This window comes from Temnothorax nylanderi, unplaced genomic scaffold (genome assembly GCF_030848795.1).
Source record: "Temnothorax nylanderi isolate EJ_2023f unplaced genomic scaffold, tnyl_v1.0 TNYL_tig0029_pilon, whole genome shotgun sequence".
In the NCBI taxonomy this organism is placed as follows: domain Eukaryota; kingdom Metazoa; phylum Arthropoda; class Insecta; order Hymenoptera; family Formicidae; genus Temnothorax; species Temnothorax nylanderi.
Genome location: NW_027249091.1, coordinates 1,573,679 through 1,590,871, shown reverse-complemented (window position 1 = coordinate 1,590,871; position 17,193 = coordinate 1,573,679). Strand labels below are relative to the sequence as shown.

General features: G+C 30.1%; 2 protein-coding genes across 11 annotated transcripts in view; one reads left to right on the top strand and one right to left on the bottom strand.

Annotated features, from left to right (window-relative positions):
* The window catches only part of LOC139770426 (uncharacterized), a 28,215-nt gene that overhangs the window by 2,208 nt on the left and 8,814 nt on the right, over positions 1-17,193 (top strand). For all 10 annotated transcript variants that reach the window (XM_071702363.1, XM_071702362.1, XM_071702358.1 and 7 more), the window contains one exon: positions 1,025-2,196. In XM_071702363.1, coding sequence (XP_071558464.1) covers positions 1,327-2,196 — 870 coding nt within the window. In that variant the 5' untranslated portion in view covers positions 1,025-1,326. The remainder of the gene's footprint in view (positions 1-1,024; positions 2,197-17,193) is intronic.
* On the bottom strand, positions 10,147-14,787 carry LOC139770425 (cytochrome P450 9e2-like). The gene has a single exon (XM_071702353.1). The coding sequence runs from the start codon at positions 14,519-14,521 to the stop codon at positions 12,968-12,970; it is 1,554 nt and encodes a 517-aa protein (XP_071558454.1). The 5' UTR covers positions 14,522-14,787; the 3' UTR covers positions 10,147-12,967.

Genomic DNA, 17,193 nt, shown 5'->3' with positions numbered 1-17,193 from the left:
CGCAATGCAATCCTGCGCTCAATACCGATGGTGTCAGCAACGTTGGAAAACTTCCAACCATTACGCAGCGCGTTCGTTCGCAACGGAATGCGTTCGCGTTGCAATCGAATGTGTCCGATCAAATAGTCTCTTAGTTAAATTATGAATATTCAACTAGTAAAGGAGAAGCGGGACCAATTAAGAATCAAGCACAGTAAACAGTGCGCAGATTGTTTTTCCGTTTTTATAAAACGTTATTTATTCTGTACGTTTTCGGTCCTAGTTTCGGACCATCCTCAGCGAATAATAATCGTGTTAGTCGTGTATACATTTATCGGCAATTCTCTTGGAATTCACGACGAATAAGCGTTAAAGAGGCTCCATTCGATTCTAGCCGTAACGGGAGGATTTGTTCGGATCTCATCCATCGGAAAGAGCCATATGAATCACAAGCAACGAGGTACAACTGACATTTGTTTGAAATAAACATTTTAGAGGGTCACCGAGATAGACGTATACATGACTCAAACGATTATTATTTTTTGAAGGTGTAGTCTGAAACTAGGAACGTACAAAACGTACAAATTGAATAACATTTTATAAAACGAAGGAACAATCTGCGCGCTGTTTACCGTGCCTGATTTTTAATTAGCTCTGCTCCTTTTTTACTCGTTGGATATTTTATATCAGAGCTTTCTACACTAACTTAATTATAAATTTTTTTTGAACATTTATCGAATAAAGATGTACGAAACTTCGATGCGAATTAAACGTCTAATTCTCAGTCTGAGTTTTTCTATAATATTATAATCTATTAATTGCCTATAAATTTAGAGAAACTTTATCAATCTTTTGTTACTCATCGCTAACTGATTTTCGCAGAGTGTGACATTGGAGAAAGCACAGGGAATTTCTGTCGAACAATTTATTATGATGTTAATCACGCATGATTCGAATACTTAATGTAATTCTGCGTAGGACACTGTCGTTGATGTTCAACGACTATACTATCTATGACTTTGATAAGTCCTCATCAAATCCGTAGGTACACGCGTCCTTATCAACGTGAGCTATGCGTTCCGGGAAAGAACTGGGAATTCCAGTTGGATCATCATTTCGCCTGTTGCACTCTCGATTCCAGCATTCCGTACTTTGTGACCCATACTGGCCTGATCAACGATGTCGCACTAACGAATCTGGAGAATGAACAATAATATTGCAACGTGCAATTTTCGCTGATGCACTTTGTACATCGTGACCGATTTTGCGAATTGAACATTTTCTTGAAGCAACAAGCAACGAGGAAAGATTGTCTCTGTCAATATAATCTCACAATCGAGAGCAATCATGTTCGTGTTTGAAAAACTGTCGAGTAACACTCTGGGATGTCGCCAGATACCGGCGGCGATCGGCGGCCTATCGCGATTTCGAAGATCGGCGGCCTGGTCGAACGTAACGTACTACGATTACCAAAATCACAGCCTCGAAACGATTTTCGAGATAGAAGAGGAATCGGACAGCTTCTGCAACTCGCTCTACTTCCTTCTAGATTTTTGCCATATATACTACATACCGTCTATCATCTTGCTGGGCTTGGTGGGCAACCTGTTGTCGTGCGTGGTTTTCCTCAAGACGCATCTGAAGCTACGTAGCTCCAGTTACTATTTGGCGGCGTTGGCCACCACCGATTTTAGTTTCCTCATGTCCCTGCTTCTCGTGTGGCTTAACAGTACAATCGGATGGAAAGTCTTTAACAATAACGGCTGGTGCGAAACTCTGGTGTACGTCAGCGCAGTTTGCAGTTCGCTCAGCGTTTGGCTAATTGTCGCCTTCACCGTGGAGAGATTCATCGCCGTACAGTATCCGCTGCATCGACCGCACATGTGCACCGTGGCGCGTGCAAAGACGATCATCCTAGTGCTAACAATTCTCGCCTTGGTTAGCCATTCGTACGCCTTCGTCACCGCCGGGGTAGTGAAGAACCAGGGCGGCGACGAGGTGTGCGAACTAAAGATCGAGTACCTGGAGACCATGCAGATTATTAGCATTATCGATAGTATAGCGAGTCTGATCGTGCCGCTCGTACTCATCATCGTGATGAACACCATGATTATGAGGAATCTCCTAAAGTTTAACAGGCGATTCAATCAGGAGCCCGGTTACACTGCAAATTGTCCCAACAGGGAGAAATCTGATATCAATCTCAATCAAATCCCGGTAAGTTACCTCCCTAAATTGTATTTTGATGTTACTCATGCATGCAACTAATCTGTATGCTATTGGAGATGTGGGTTGTCTTTATGCCGCTTTTCTTACATAAAGAGATTTTATTTTATATCACGTTATTTCGTTGTGAATTCATGTTGTATATTATAATATTGTAGCTCTGTATCGTAAAAAATTTTAATCCGTCGGACACGTTAATTAAAATATTTTCTTTTCTTATATGTATATGTATTTCTATGTTAGAAAATTATATGTCAAAAAATAAATCGTATATACTGATTTTTCCCAAAAATCTTTACAATATTTATATAAATTAAATTTTTAAAATAAATTTTTTAAATGTTAAAAGACCATAAAGAGAAAAAATATAAAGAGAACAGAAATTAATTAATTTTTAGATTAAAAGATAACTTGAGGAAGATTATACGCGTAATAATTTTGCTTTATTAAAAAATATGTAATAAATATTAAAACAATAATTATGTATATCGAAATTTAAAGTTTAGCAAAACGCGCTTCGGGATGAGTTATATAATGTTTTCTTTGCTTTAAAGCTTTTATCCACTTGAGTAATGCTCAACATGTCCACATATACGCATATATCTTTCACTTAACTGATACCGTTAAGTGTTTAATGCCCGTGCACGATTTATTATGACAATTCACATCTACAACATTATATATAATATATATACACACATACATTGAATTAGTTTACAAAATAACTGAATAATATATAATTATTGTGCTCTTATCATAATTTTGGAAAATTTAACGTGTGACATTACTGAAATAGAAAAAATTTTGCGTGACTTGCACATTGTCAGAAAATATTAAGATATATGCAGATGTTATTTTTTATTATATCTTTTCCTTGGATTACTGTTGAAGATGTGAGGCCTTGGAATTCGGGATATAGCACTCGCGGTATCAGTTAGAAGAGTGTTTCTTCCCACACACATGTGTTGTCATAAATCTCGATGAGTAAACATTGAAATATTGGGTTCCCCGCGATCGACCATGTATGCGGTTCGCATGAGTAGAGCATCAAGGCAAGCATATGTAATCCGAAACATCAACAAATCTGGAAATAGTTTACCTGTTTATGCGATTCCTTAAAGGCGCATTGCTACTATATAGAAAAAGTAAAAAACATGTAAAGAACACGTTCACACAAATCGGTTTACAATAAAAATTAACAGGATCCGCCTTGGCTGACAATGAGAAGAAATATCAATCACTCTAGAATTGATAAATATGATATGGAATGTATATAATGCAAAAATAAAACTGTATAATAAATCATCGCATATCTCTTTAAAGGGAGTGGATAGACATTTAAATATCACGTCAATGCCCTTTAATTCATCAAACGTGAGATTTTTTTTTTATTAGGATTCGATATATTGTTGCCCCGATAAAAAGTGTGTCGACAACCATATGCTATCAGAGAAACGTGCCACCTCCGAATGCGGTTTGTCGACTATTTTGGACCGACGTATAAATACTCCCCACAGCTTACATAACCAACCGCCACCATTCATCTTTACGGATCGACGTGCGCGTGCATTGCCGCTTCCTGCTGCTCGCTGTTTATAATCGCGACTTGGTATATGTTATCGACATATCGTGAATCGCGTGGAATCTGCTTTTTGCACGGCTATTGATACCGCTATCAGTGGGTGTATAGAGAGGCGTCAACGATTGCGCGACGTATATATCTCGGGATATCGCCTCTACAAATTAGAAGTTATAATCGATGCGAGAGAAACATATTCATAAAATATATTTTGAGAAATATTTATCCAAAGATAGGTTTGAGAGATATTCAGGATTTTCCTTCGCATGAGTAAAAATATGCGTGATGAAAAATATTTACCTACTACAAAAAAAATATGTTTCCTATAAAAAATATTTATATTTATGCCTCAATGTTGATTCAATCATCGTATTCTTTTAAAATAATTTTGGAATATTCTTTCACTTTGATTATATGTAAGTTAAACTGTATAGTATTATATATAATTAAGGCTAAGATAAGTATGTTCGTGCTAGCACGAACATACTTTAGAGTCAAAAGCTTTTGATTCTACATTCTGATTTTAATACTCTGCTATTAATACCATCTGTATATTTAGATTGAATTGAAGTCTATTGTAGCAAATATACATTATATCTGTACGCGTTGTTCCATTGTTTGAATTTATCCAGAAACATCAAGAAATGAAAGCTATTTCATGTATAAAAGTTCTAAAATGATAATTAGAAACATTTTTTCCTGTAATTTAATTTTAACAGAAACATTTGCATTTTTGTTCATGTTAAATGTAAAACATAGCTTGGAATTCTCGGTATGTTTAAAGAATAACAACATGCAGCTCCTCATTCGACTCATTTTAGCATGCATAATTTCAGAATTTTTACTGTTAAAACAACAAACAGGGAAAAGTAGATGTGTTATTGAAGAATTTATGTTTTCCATTCATTGCTATTTTTCAAGCGCGTTTTGTGTACATATGATACGAAAGAAGTAGATATGGAATTATATATTATGTAATAAATAAATACGTATAATCCAGATTCAAGACATAAATTTTGTTGCGAAAGACACTGCAAAATTATTTTGCAAGAATCTGTTTCATCCTTAGATTTTTTTCTAAAACATAAAGAAATTTCTATTTAATTCCGCATATTGATAGTCATTTATATACATTTTTGTTTGACAGATTTTCTTTTAAAGGAAAAGGAAGAATATGAGAAATGTCTTGAAACATTTAATACTAACTTTTATTACGGAACTTAGGAACTTAACGATTAGGGAATTAGAGATTCTCCGTTGCTGCTAATAAACACGTGCGAATATCGATTTCCATGTTTTGATGTTTACCTGTACGCTTCAGGTACTCAATCACATTATGAATTTCTCGACGCAATCCAGAAGATATTGAAACTATCATCTTTCATAAGATAGGGATTGAATTCTAGTCATTTGTCACTTCGAATAAAAGTAAATAAGTTTTAAAGTCACCATTTTCTACCGGAAATTAATATTAGAAGCGGGATAAAGTTCATTTTACAGTGCGCACAGTTTTAAGGAGATAAAACGTCGTTAGTCGAGTTAGACGAGTAACAGATTATGATGGCAATGCATACTTATTTAAAAAATGTAACATGCAAATTAATTATTGACTATGAAAACATTAATCTTTAATTTGATTATAAGATCGATTTATATGTTTTTTACGGATACTTGTTTGTAAATTTATATATTTGGAAATGAATTTATGATTTTGTTTTACTATATCGTTTTGAGTAACGTAAAGATATTTTTACATTTTTATCTTATTTTTCTTGTAAGTGGTTGAAAATTTCTCTTATCTTACCCTTCGGTGTGTTCTTATTTGTGCGTTTTTTATATTTTTTATACGCAATTCGTAAATATTAAAAAATAAATTCAATTGACGATCTGCGTGTGTGTAATCAAAAATAATGACAAGATGGAAAAATTTTACATAATTCTATGGCCTAGTTTTAAAAGAACTAATGACATATTTTATGATGTGTTTAAGTATATTATTTTTCTTATCAAGAGACACGATAGTGTTTCGCGCCAAGTACACGCGAAACGAGATCGCACCGTGACTCTTTTACGTAAATTTTACGAAAATCACATTTGGTATGTAAGATAAATGTTTGATTTAAAAAAACACAAGCACAAAATAATTTTTGTTTGTTTGTATAATACTATTTTGTTTGTATTATGCAATTTATATTTTTCAAATTATTCTGCTTATAAGTATTTTATATTAAATTATTACATCTCTGCTAAAAAATAAGAGTTTGATTTATCTTATCTATCAAAGAAAAAAAGTACATTAATGTAAGAAAAATCAATATCAAAGACGATAAGAATATTGATCTGTAAATCGAAGAATCATAAACGAAAGAAAAGAGAAGCGATCTAGGTCGACCAAACCGAATGATCGCATTGTGATTGGGTGCATAATTATATTTTGATACAGTTATAGTTTACTATTATATGCTGTTATCATTACAAACGTTTGCTTTATACAAGCAAATGTTAATGTATATTTAACGTAACAACTACGAAATACGATTGATCTTGGACGTAATATTTTAATATCGTGTTGTGAATCGCGAATGCTGCGAAATGCGATACGGAGTTCGGATGCAACAATATAATAATTATTTCGTGTTTAATCTCATTTGCATTTGCGTGTTACTACAGAGTTTCCATTCTTGTGTTTGTTTTAAGTGTTTGCTTATTCATAACTCCATAATCTGTAAGATTACGTGTTCTACATTATGAAACGGAATATTAAATATCGAGCAAGATGATAAAATATAGTAGAATACGCGCATAATATTCTTCGTATCTCTAATATTTACACGCAATAAGAAAGAAAATGTTCTGGGGAAATGTCTAAACAAATCACTATTTGCAACGTTGCAAGAAAATAAATTACAGATATTTAGATGCTAAACATTATTAAGATAGATTTCGTCAGCAAACTTGTATTTTTTACCGAGCGAAATATTGATCGTAATTATCATATTAATCGTAGTACTGCTGTTATATTATCGCAATAACAAGAATTGAAAATATAAAGATGTAATGACGCAAACGCTACATATCAATTAGATTTCTAGGAAAATTCGATTTTCTCGGTATATTAAAATGTAATCAGGTTTATATCTCTTAGGTGATATTTATTGAAAGATGGAAATTAGAATTAGATACCAAAACGTTTTGCTTTCTAATGCTTTCAGTACTTACATGTTTTCATTATTTCTTATTTTTTTATATTTTTTTATTTTAATAATACTATAGTGCATAAAACAATTTAATTTGAAATACTGATGTTAGGATAATTTTACGCAAAAATATTGTAAAATTTAAAAAGGGTAATGACCTTTTAAGAATAAAATTGAAGAGAGAATAATTTACATATTTTATATTCTTTTTTATCTGTGCTCTTCCGAGTGGGTCTTATATTTTTTGAGAAATTGAAAGCAGAATTGGATACATTTTAACAGATGTGGACTTCCAACATTGCCTTTTCAATATTGCTTTTTTAACAAAGGATTGAAGAAAAGAGCACAGTCTGCTTCGAGCGGGACCATCGTATTATTTATATCCTGGTATTCGGGACAAAATTCCGGCGATTGCCCTCTTTTCATATACAATGCCATACATATACTTTTCCATGTACAATAAATTCAATCGTTGAATATATCAACAATATTTCGGAATACAAACATTCGAATATTCTCTTTATATATTTATTTAATATATATCATGTTTATTATATTATTACTATTATTTAAATTAATAATAATTAAAAATAATATATTTTTGATCGAATGAGAAAATTTATTTATTTTTAGTAAATTAACAACCGTGGAAAAGTGGGATCAAGGAATATCAATAAAATAATATTTTTATTGATTTTATTGATGAATAAAATCAATACTCGTAATAAAATAATATGAGATTGTATCATACATTATTCATTCAATATATTTTGCTAACTTAATATTTATTTGCATATTCCAAGCCGATCAATGATCTTTTTATATTCTTTATCAATCGTATTTTAAAAATATCTTAGATTTGAAATAAAGTCGATTGCCACCCTTTTCTTACAATCTTTTTTCTTAGTTTTAATTTAGCCGCAGATTGATTTTGTGCGTAAAGCTTTCAAACTTATTGCCAGTTTTGCAAATATTTATTAACTTTAAGATTAGTTTACTGACTATGTTTATCTTTCTCCTGATCTTAGTTCTAGAGCCAAAAAAGATTAATTCAACTTAGTTTAACAAAGGTTTAACCGACATTTGTAAAACAAAATAGACTTTTAATGATCAGACTGTCGGTAACGACAGACCTTCAAAGGAATTACTTAAAAACTTAAACTATCTGTACATCACACATAATTATTTGCAGATAAGAATTATTTGTTATATCTTTTTCAGCATAATAGCACTACTTCATATAATATAATAGAATGCATACAGTCAGACTAATTGGTAATATCTTATTTCTCAATATGTATAATCGATGAAGGATTGAATCTACATAAACCACTGACTATTCCTGCATTTTGTATTCAGCCATCCATCCTGCTTAAAAGAAAAAAGATGTAAATTTAAAAAAATTTTTATTTGTAATATCTTGAGATTGTGAATACATTTTTGGTCATTAATCAATTGCAAGTTTATTTACAATAAAATGACGATAAATCTGTAAGCATCTAATAAATAATACAATAAAGGTAAAAAATTACTATAATATTATATGTATTAATGTATACGATACATAGGAATTATTTTAAAAAAATTGGAATTATTTAAAAAGGAAGTTTAATCTTTTTCTTAACAAAAAATACTAAATACAAAAATATACTAATCGTACGACAAAAAATCTGTATGTACAATATATACAATATTCTGATAAATTTTTCTAATAAATAAAAATTATCTCTTATTTATGGTAATTATCTCAGATTTATAATAATTACAGTGGTATAACTTTAACATAATTAACATGATATTACAAGATATAACATTTACTTCCATAATGTTATTTTATAAAATGAAAGAATTATATTTTATTATATTTTATATATCTTATAAAATTTTTCTTATAATTGAATATTTATTTACGGAATAACATTTAATTCAAAAGTAAAGTTACATTGTCCACTATTGTGTTCTTTGTGACATGAAACGGTTTCGAGTATTGTGATTTGAATGTGTTCGATTTGCGTCAACCACAACATGATTATTCCAAGTGTCGATAATTTAATTCTACACCAATAGTGATACAACTGTGAGAATATTACGCGTTTCTGTTCAGTGTATAATTATTAACGGCATAGATCATATGACACATAATTTGCATATATAACCATTTTATATTTATATAAAATTATTTTAATATTATTGCATAAGATTTTTTCCAGATAAAAATTCTGCAACTAAATAAATAGCTAATTTTTTGTAACAAATGCTTGATAAAAGATCAATATTTAGTTTTTGTAAATTTTTAATTTTTAATACAATATGTTTGATTGTGAAAAACTAATATCTTAAATCGTCTCAGAAAAAAAATATATTTTCTTATAAATTTGTACAATTTACTTTGCCTTTACGAATTAAAATGAACATATGTTTAATAAATTATTTATATAAAATTGTTAATTAAAAAATTTTAGAAAATTCAAACTTTATGCAAATAAATAACTTTAAAACACTTTTGCGTCATATACCTAGCGTAACCGATCGCATACTTGTATCCTATGATACGAACTAGGCGAATTGTTTGCATAGTGATAATAAGATCACAAGATTTAAAAAGTCAATTAAACTTTCCGAACTCTTATAATGGTATCGATAAGATCAAAACTATCGCAAAGTATAAATTTTATTTCAGAAGAATCTTACTTCAAAACATGATTGTGTCGAAATATTTAATACTAAAATATTAAGAGATGCAAAAATTAAAGTTTTGTTGTGAAAAAGCCTGTATTAAATTTTGATTAAATGAAAGAACCAATTTCTTTACTATTATATATTTTTTGTTTATGATAGATTTAATATTTGCATAATTATTAAATGCATACTATTGGATGATTAATCCAAGTGTTGGATATAGACATGATTAATCCAAGCGTTGGCATATATACAAAAATAAAGAAATACATATTATAACTTTATATAACTCTTTTATATGTATATCTTCCACGTAACATTTAAAATTTAATTTAATATATTATATAAATTATTTATATTTATATTTAACATTTCAATTTGTTGTTAAATTTAAATTTTAATATTATAAATTTTAATTTTAATATTATAAATTGAAGTATTTAAATTCACGAGGCTAGTTAAATCCGCTGTTATTGAATGCACAGATAAAAGGTATGATAGTTTATTGAATATTGATATGATAATTTATCGTATAACGATATTCATAAAAGACATGAAATACATTCCTATTTGTGGAAATAAATGGACGTTGTACATCAAACATGTCCTCTCTTAGACTATGCATTTTGCATGGGTATAAAATGCATCAGAAGAGAATTTATTACCACTGTGCTTTACTGACTGCTCGAAATTTCCGTACAAAGCATTTGTATGAAAAGCGATGTATCTCTACATGATATTATTTATTAATGAAAGATGAGATATTATAATAATTAAAAAGGTACTGAGAGAGAATAATTTTCTTTATAAATATAGTGATACTCGATAGATGCTGCGTATAATCATTTATACAAATAACAAAATTAATAATAAATTCCGTATAATATACATGATTTAAGACGACCTATTACAAAATGTTTCTTGAAGAAAAAAACTGATTATAATAATTAATTTAATAATCATATTAGATGGCTTTCAAAATGTCACCTGAATATAAATAAATAAAAATTTGATATGAAAATTATTGCATCTAATATCAAAACGATTAACGCTACAGTATACTTACTCTTTATGAAAATACTTATAATGAATAAAATAAATGTAAAATTTTTATCAATTACTTTTTTCCATGCTTTTTATTTTTGACACACATTCTCTCTCTCTCTCTCTCTCTCTCTCTCTCTCTCTCTCTCTCTCTCTCTCTCTCTCTCTCTCTCTTTCTTATTCTTTTCTATCTCAAATATTTAAATAGAGGCTATTAAATGTGACGAAAAAAGTAATTTACAAGATCAACTTTACATATGATTTATATTTAAAGTGAACCTTATAAATTATGAGCATAGTTTATTTACATTTTCACAGCTTTATGTTCATTTAATAAGCATTCTCGCGTAATAATATTCTTAGATTTCCCCGCTTGTCATTTCAATCAAAAAACTTTTTATGAAGAATGTCTTATATTTAACATCATGAAAATTCTAATCAGATTCTAATTTTAGTTAGATTGGAGATCGCGAATGATTTTTATCAGTTACACAACACAAAGATATACAAGATTATTAATTCTACTATGATAAATCTAATAAATTTATTAATACCAATAATTTTATTAGTTCTCTATTCTTTTATCTAAAAGCTTAGATCGTTTACACGATCAATAAACGATAGCTTATCGTTCTGATATCTTATCTAAAAATGTGCAAGATAAAACTGCTTCTCTACTTTGTATCGATTAATTCTACTTCAAGTGCGCAGATGTGAAAGTCGTAAAATTGCATCAGAGTTTGATAGTCTTTTAATAAGTTGTGCTATCTTACTGTTTTAAGATTATTATTATTGACACATGAAGTTTATTATTTACGAATTGAGTTGGGTTAAAGACTAACTAAAGATACATGTATCTCACTTCAACAACATCATTGTTGAATATTTTTGAACAGAATAAGGAAATATTTATTTCTAATATTATAAGATTATTCAAACATAATAAAATTAAAACAGAGTTAAATAAAAAAAAGTATTGAAGATTTTTCTAATAACATATTAATAATATTTCATAGCTTGTACTTCGTTAACTAATGTATTTGATTTATAAACATATTGAGTCGATTAATATTATATTGTATTGCATGTACAGAATTGATTTTTATATTCAATTGCAAGGTATAAAAAAACGATCAAGTCAAGAAATGGTCACTTTCTTTAAATAAAAAACTATAATTTTTCTATTTGTATTTTAACAAGAGTTTAGTTATTTGCAAAAAATTTATTCGGTCTGGCCAGACAAAAACAAACCTTATAGATCAATTAACAATTTTATTGCTGTGTTAATGATAATGATAAGTAAACATTCTACTGTCCTAGAATATATGAATTTAATGATCTCGTGTATATATCAATTCTTTTGTACGCGTATAATATTATAATCAATTTTGATCTTAATTTTTCCTCACGAACGCGCGCGCGTGCACACACACACACACACACACACACACACACACACACACACACTAACACATACACATACAATTACATTATTACATTTATTATATTGAAAAGAATAAAAACATGATTTACAAGATTTTGTATTAGAAAAAAAGATTGAATTTGTTACTTCATTAAACTTATAACTAGAAACATAATACATATGCAATATTAAAAAATATAAAAACATTAAAAGAAGAGTAATTTTCTTTTTCTATATCTATATAATTTTTATTTGTTTCTTTGACTTTATTTCTTTTATAGATCGTCGAAGCAATATCGTACAATTTTACCGATATAAAGATTTAAAATCTCATCTCAAATTGTAATTGAAAATTATGATTTTTCTTTAAAACATTTTAAAGAAAAATTTACATTTTTTTTCCTATAAAGCTATCATTTTATATTTATCACAAAAATTAGATTTAATTAAAAATATTGCCACTCTTTTCAAATACTTTATACATAACCATTTGTGAAGTTATGTAATAAGTTGAATAATAAGCTATTCATAATATTTTTTGTATTATCACCAAGTTACTTGATTTATGTATAAACAAAGACCATGAAAGATATTGTATATCTATATTAATAATATTACAATTGCTGTGTTGGATAAGAACATACTAAATATAGAGAAATTTTTACCTTACTTTTTTAAAGAAAAGTCACGACACGTATTTAAAAAAAATAATTTTCTGAAAATTTTAAATTATTTTATATATACATATAATTGAGGAAAAGTGGATTCTCGCTACAATTTGAAAGAGCAACTTTATATAAGTATATAATTCCATGCTTGATGAATTGTAAATATGCTTCATCACTGTCCCTCAATTCCGTGTCCGTTCGATAATTGTGTAACAGGAGTTTTCGATTGTCTCGCTCGCAATTTCAACCAAAAGTCAACATCTGGCATCATGATAAATGATTTCTTTGTAAATACCATAGGATTTCTGGTTTTAACATCGGGTTCGATATCGCAACGCCAAAGCAGATAGAACATCAGAATTTTTGCTTCCATTAGGGCGAATCTATTACCTATGCAGATTCTGGGTCCAACACCAAATGGCATATAGACCGAATTGTCCACCTGATCGTTAAGGAATCTTTCTGGATCGAATTTGTTTGGCTGCGGATAGTATTTTGGATCGCGATGCAGAGAGAAAGCTGGGAACCATATGTTTTCTCCAGGCTTTATTATGACCGGTTCGCCGTCTGAAGTCGCTGGTGGCAATTCGGTCTCTTTGACACATTTTCTGTCGATGAAAGATGCTATCGGATATATTCTGAGAGTCTCGTTTACCACGGCGTCTAAGTACTTCATTCGATTGATGGCCTCGTAGGTAGGTTTACCGTTGGTCTGTCTGACAACATCATCAATTTCTTCCCTTAATTTGCTCTGAACATCGGGATTGACAGCGACTTCATGAGCTATAAAACTCATGGTTGTTGAGGTACTATCGAATCCGCCGAGAAAGAAAACGAATGCCTGGGCGGTCATTTCGTTAATGTCGAACTCAGGTCCGCTATCTTTGTTCCTGGTCTCCATCATCAACTGAATCATGTCCGGACGAAAAATTCCCTGCTCGTCCCTGGTCTTAACAGTGGTGGAAAGGATATTTTTGAAAAAATTCTCTATCTTTGGGCCAAACATTCTGAGCCTGAGAAGTTTTGCAAGTAGCGTGAAGTTTCTATGCATGAAGAACTTGATGGACATCCAGTTGTCAAAAATCATTGCTTTCTTGGCAAGCAAGAAGAACTCGTTGTTCGGATGCTTAAAAGAATCCACGCTGATGCCGAAGGCACACGTGGCCACTGTATCGTTGGCGAATCTGCCCAGTAATTCTTTCATATCATATGTCTTGCCGGTTTTCCCGGATTCCGTTGCCACAAAATCGGCGAAGTTCTCGACGCACTGAGTCATAAGTCCGAACATCATCTTCATCTTGCTGGACGTGAAACTAGGGCTAAGAAGCTTTCGCATCTCGCGCCAGTGATCCCCTTTCAGGCCAAACAGATTTCTAGCGGCTATCGGATCAAGAGTTTCGTTCACGAAGTTGTTATGATCACAGAAGTTGTCGAACTGCTTGATGGCAATCGTGGCAATCAGATCTGGATCACGGATGACGTAGATCGGAGTCATAAAATCGTAGATGCCGAAGTATTTTGCGTTCGAGAAAAGATTGTATAGCTTTTGTATATGCTCCATATGGGATTTACGTTGAAAAAAGAAAGGTGCCATGTTGCCGAACAATGGAATCGGTCGCACATGCGGGACCTTCCGTCGCTCGAAGTAAGTTAACTTGCTTAGAACAAAATAATATAAGCAAACACTCGCTGCCAGAATAGTCAGAAGCAAAGTAGATGGCTCCATCGCGAATCTCCAAATTAGTTATACGAGAAGAAAACTTTCCTGATTAAGTCCTAATTGTCTGGCAGTTTCGGATTGAAACGCTTTCCACACTTGGTCGTTAATGTTAATGGCACCAGAAAAAGAAGCACAAATTACATTATCGTACTAGCTTTGTTAGAAATAGATTAGAACTTCTGTCTAATCGGAAACGGTTAACTCGATAGATCTGGCGATGTAAGACGCACGCACCACGCGTGCGATTTTATGACTGGCTACTGCGGGTATGCCACGATGAAATTATATAACATTGAGTGAGTGCGCAAATATGAATGTCATAAAGTCACTTGACTTTGACTATCTTCTTGAAATGATGGTGCACTTCTTCGCAAACATATTCTTATCAATATACGAAGCTCGTCGTTTTTTCAAATAAGCTGGGTTAGAGGTCAATTGGCTTTCTATTTTATCAATATCATTGTCCAACAAACTTCGAATAAGACAATAGAGAGAATACGATATGTTCTACTAATAATTTATAATTGTTATTGCCTATTTTTACTTGATTCAATATATAAATAATAAAAGCACAATATTCTTTATAATATTATGTTTTGTATCTTTTTCAATTTATCGTAACTGATAAATGAAAAAGCAGTAATCTAGCAAGTATAAATAACATTAATAATTGTTATTTTTATCACAAATTATAAATTTACTTCTTAGTTTTGACCACACGTATTCTTATGATGATAATGTCACAAAATTTTAAAAGTAGTATATCTAGAAATAAAGCCAAAATACAGTAATTCTTTTAACAATGTGACATATAATATAAACATCCAGTCTTCTTTTCTAGTTATACAAGTCTACAATTTTTATCAACTTTTATAGATTTATTATTTATTCTTTAATATACGAATTACAAAGCATAATTATAAATATTTCCTATTTATTATTTCAGAGCTCATCTGTTCATGGAAACTGTTTTGTCAGGCTTTTCTTTATCGCTTTTTTAATATACAGAAAAAAGATCGATCACTCTAAAAAAACACGCTTTAATAAATCAGATTTGAATTAAAAATAAGGACGTTGAGTACAAAAATTCTTCTAAGTAAAAATTTGAGGACGATGATACTATTATTGACTTACTACGTCTTTCATGAATTCACTTTTATTGGCGTGTTAAAACTTGTTCTCTTGAGTAAGTGAGTTGCGAGAATTAAGTGAATTGAAGGTTAATCGATGATGTATGGATTTTTTATTTACGACGTGTAAGGCGTCAACAATAAACCATAATAGAATGAAATAGCAGATAATTTTTTGTATAAAAATAGAAAAAAGTGTGGAATAATTTTTGATTAATCAATCGCGTAATCTTTGAGAAAAATTCGAATTAAAGTATATATCTTAGATATCTATATATCTTATAGATATCTTTAAATATATTTACATAATTATGTATTTATTAATTGAAAAAAATTAATAGAGATAAAAAGATTCATGATATAAATATTTATAGAACTCTTTTGATTACAAATCGGAGTGAGTTTCGAGTGCTATAGGATATTATATAATTGGAATATATGGCCAAAATTTTAATAAAATTGACATGGTAGTTTTCCACAACGAACGTTTGATACATCGATATGATGTAATAAAATTTTAACTTTTGTATTTGCTGATATAGAATTTCAAGCTATGAATGAGAATAATTTCCATGTTATCGAAGCTTTTGAGAATTATTCAATAGTTATTCTGACAAGAAAATTGATGAAGATTGAAGGTGAATAGAAGTTCGCAATTAAGGACACAGCATTCTATCAACTGAATGTGATAATGATGAAAATGATGATTTGAAAAATGGATAGACACACTTGTATGTGTACTACTATGATTGGCACCCCAAGGATTCCTCTAAATAATCCAGTTAACACTTTGTACGAATGCGGGATATCAATAAATTGTTGGATCTTTTCACTTATATTAACTGAATCAATGGCCTATTCTTCTTATATATCTTATATATCAATTGTGTCAAATATATATTTTCTTGTAAATAATATTATTTATTATTATTGTCTATTTATTAAGTATATAATGAAATATTTAAAAATACATAAATAAAGTTGTCGAAATTGATCATGTTATTTTAATTTAAATTAAAATCAACTTAAACCAACTTAAACCAAACTATTATAAAAATCAAGTTTACGGATTAATTGCGGAATACATAGTCGCACCATATATTACATTCGTTTTTTTTTTTAATAAATATTCTATGAAATATTCTATGAAATATTCTAATAAATATTCTATGAAATATTCGCAATAAATTCTTTACAGTTTTTTGAAAATAATTAAATCGCGTTGATTTAATTCCGGGGAGGGAAGGGTATTAATGTTCCAACGATAGCTGTGTTTCAAGTCCGACAAATAATCGGCGCGCAGTTTATTAAGTTGGAATACATTGTAATTCATTACTTCTGTAACTATTAATTTCTTTACTTGCACACCACGTACCGCGCCTGACTCGTATCGCCGTTTATTAATTTGTTGATATTCTATGAAGATTTTGTATTTTATGAGCCAAAGTAAAATAATTTTATCATAATATATGTTTTGATGAGTTATATATTGAGTTGAAGTAAAAATCATCAGCGGTTTATTATAAATTAATTGGATAAACGTGAAAA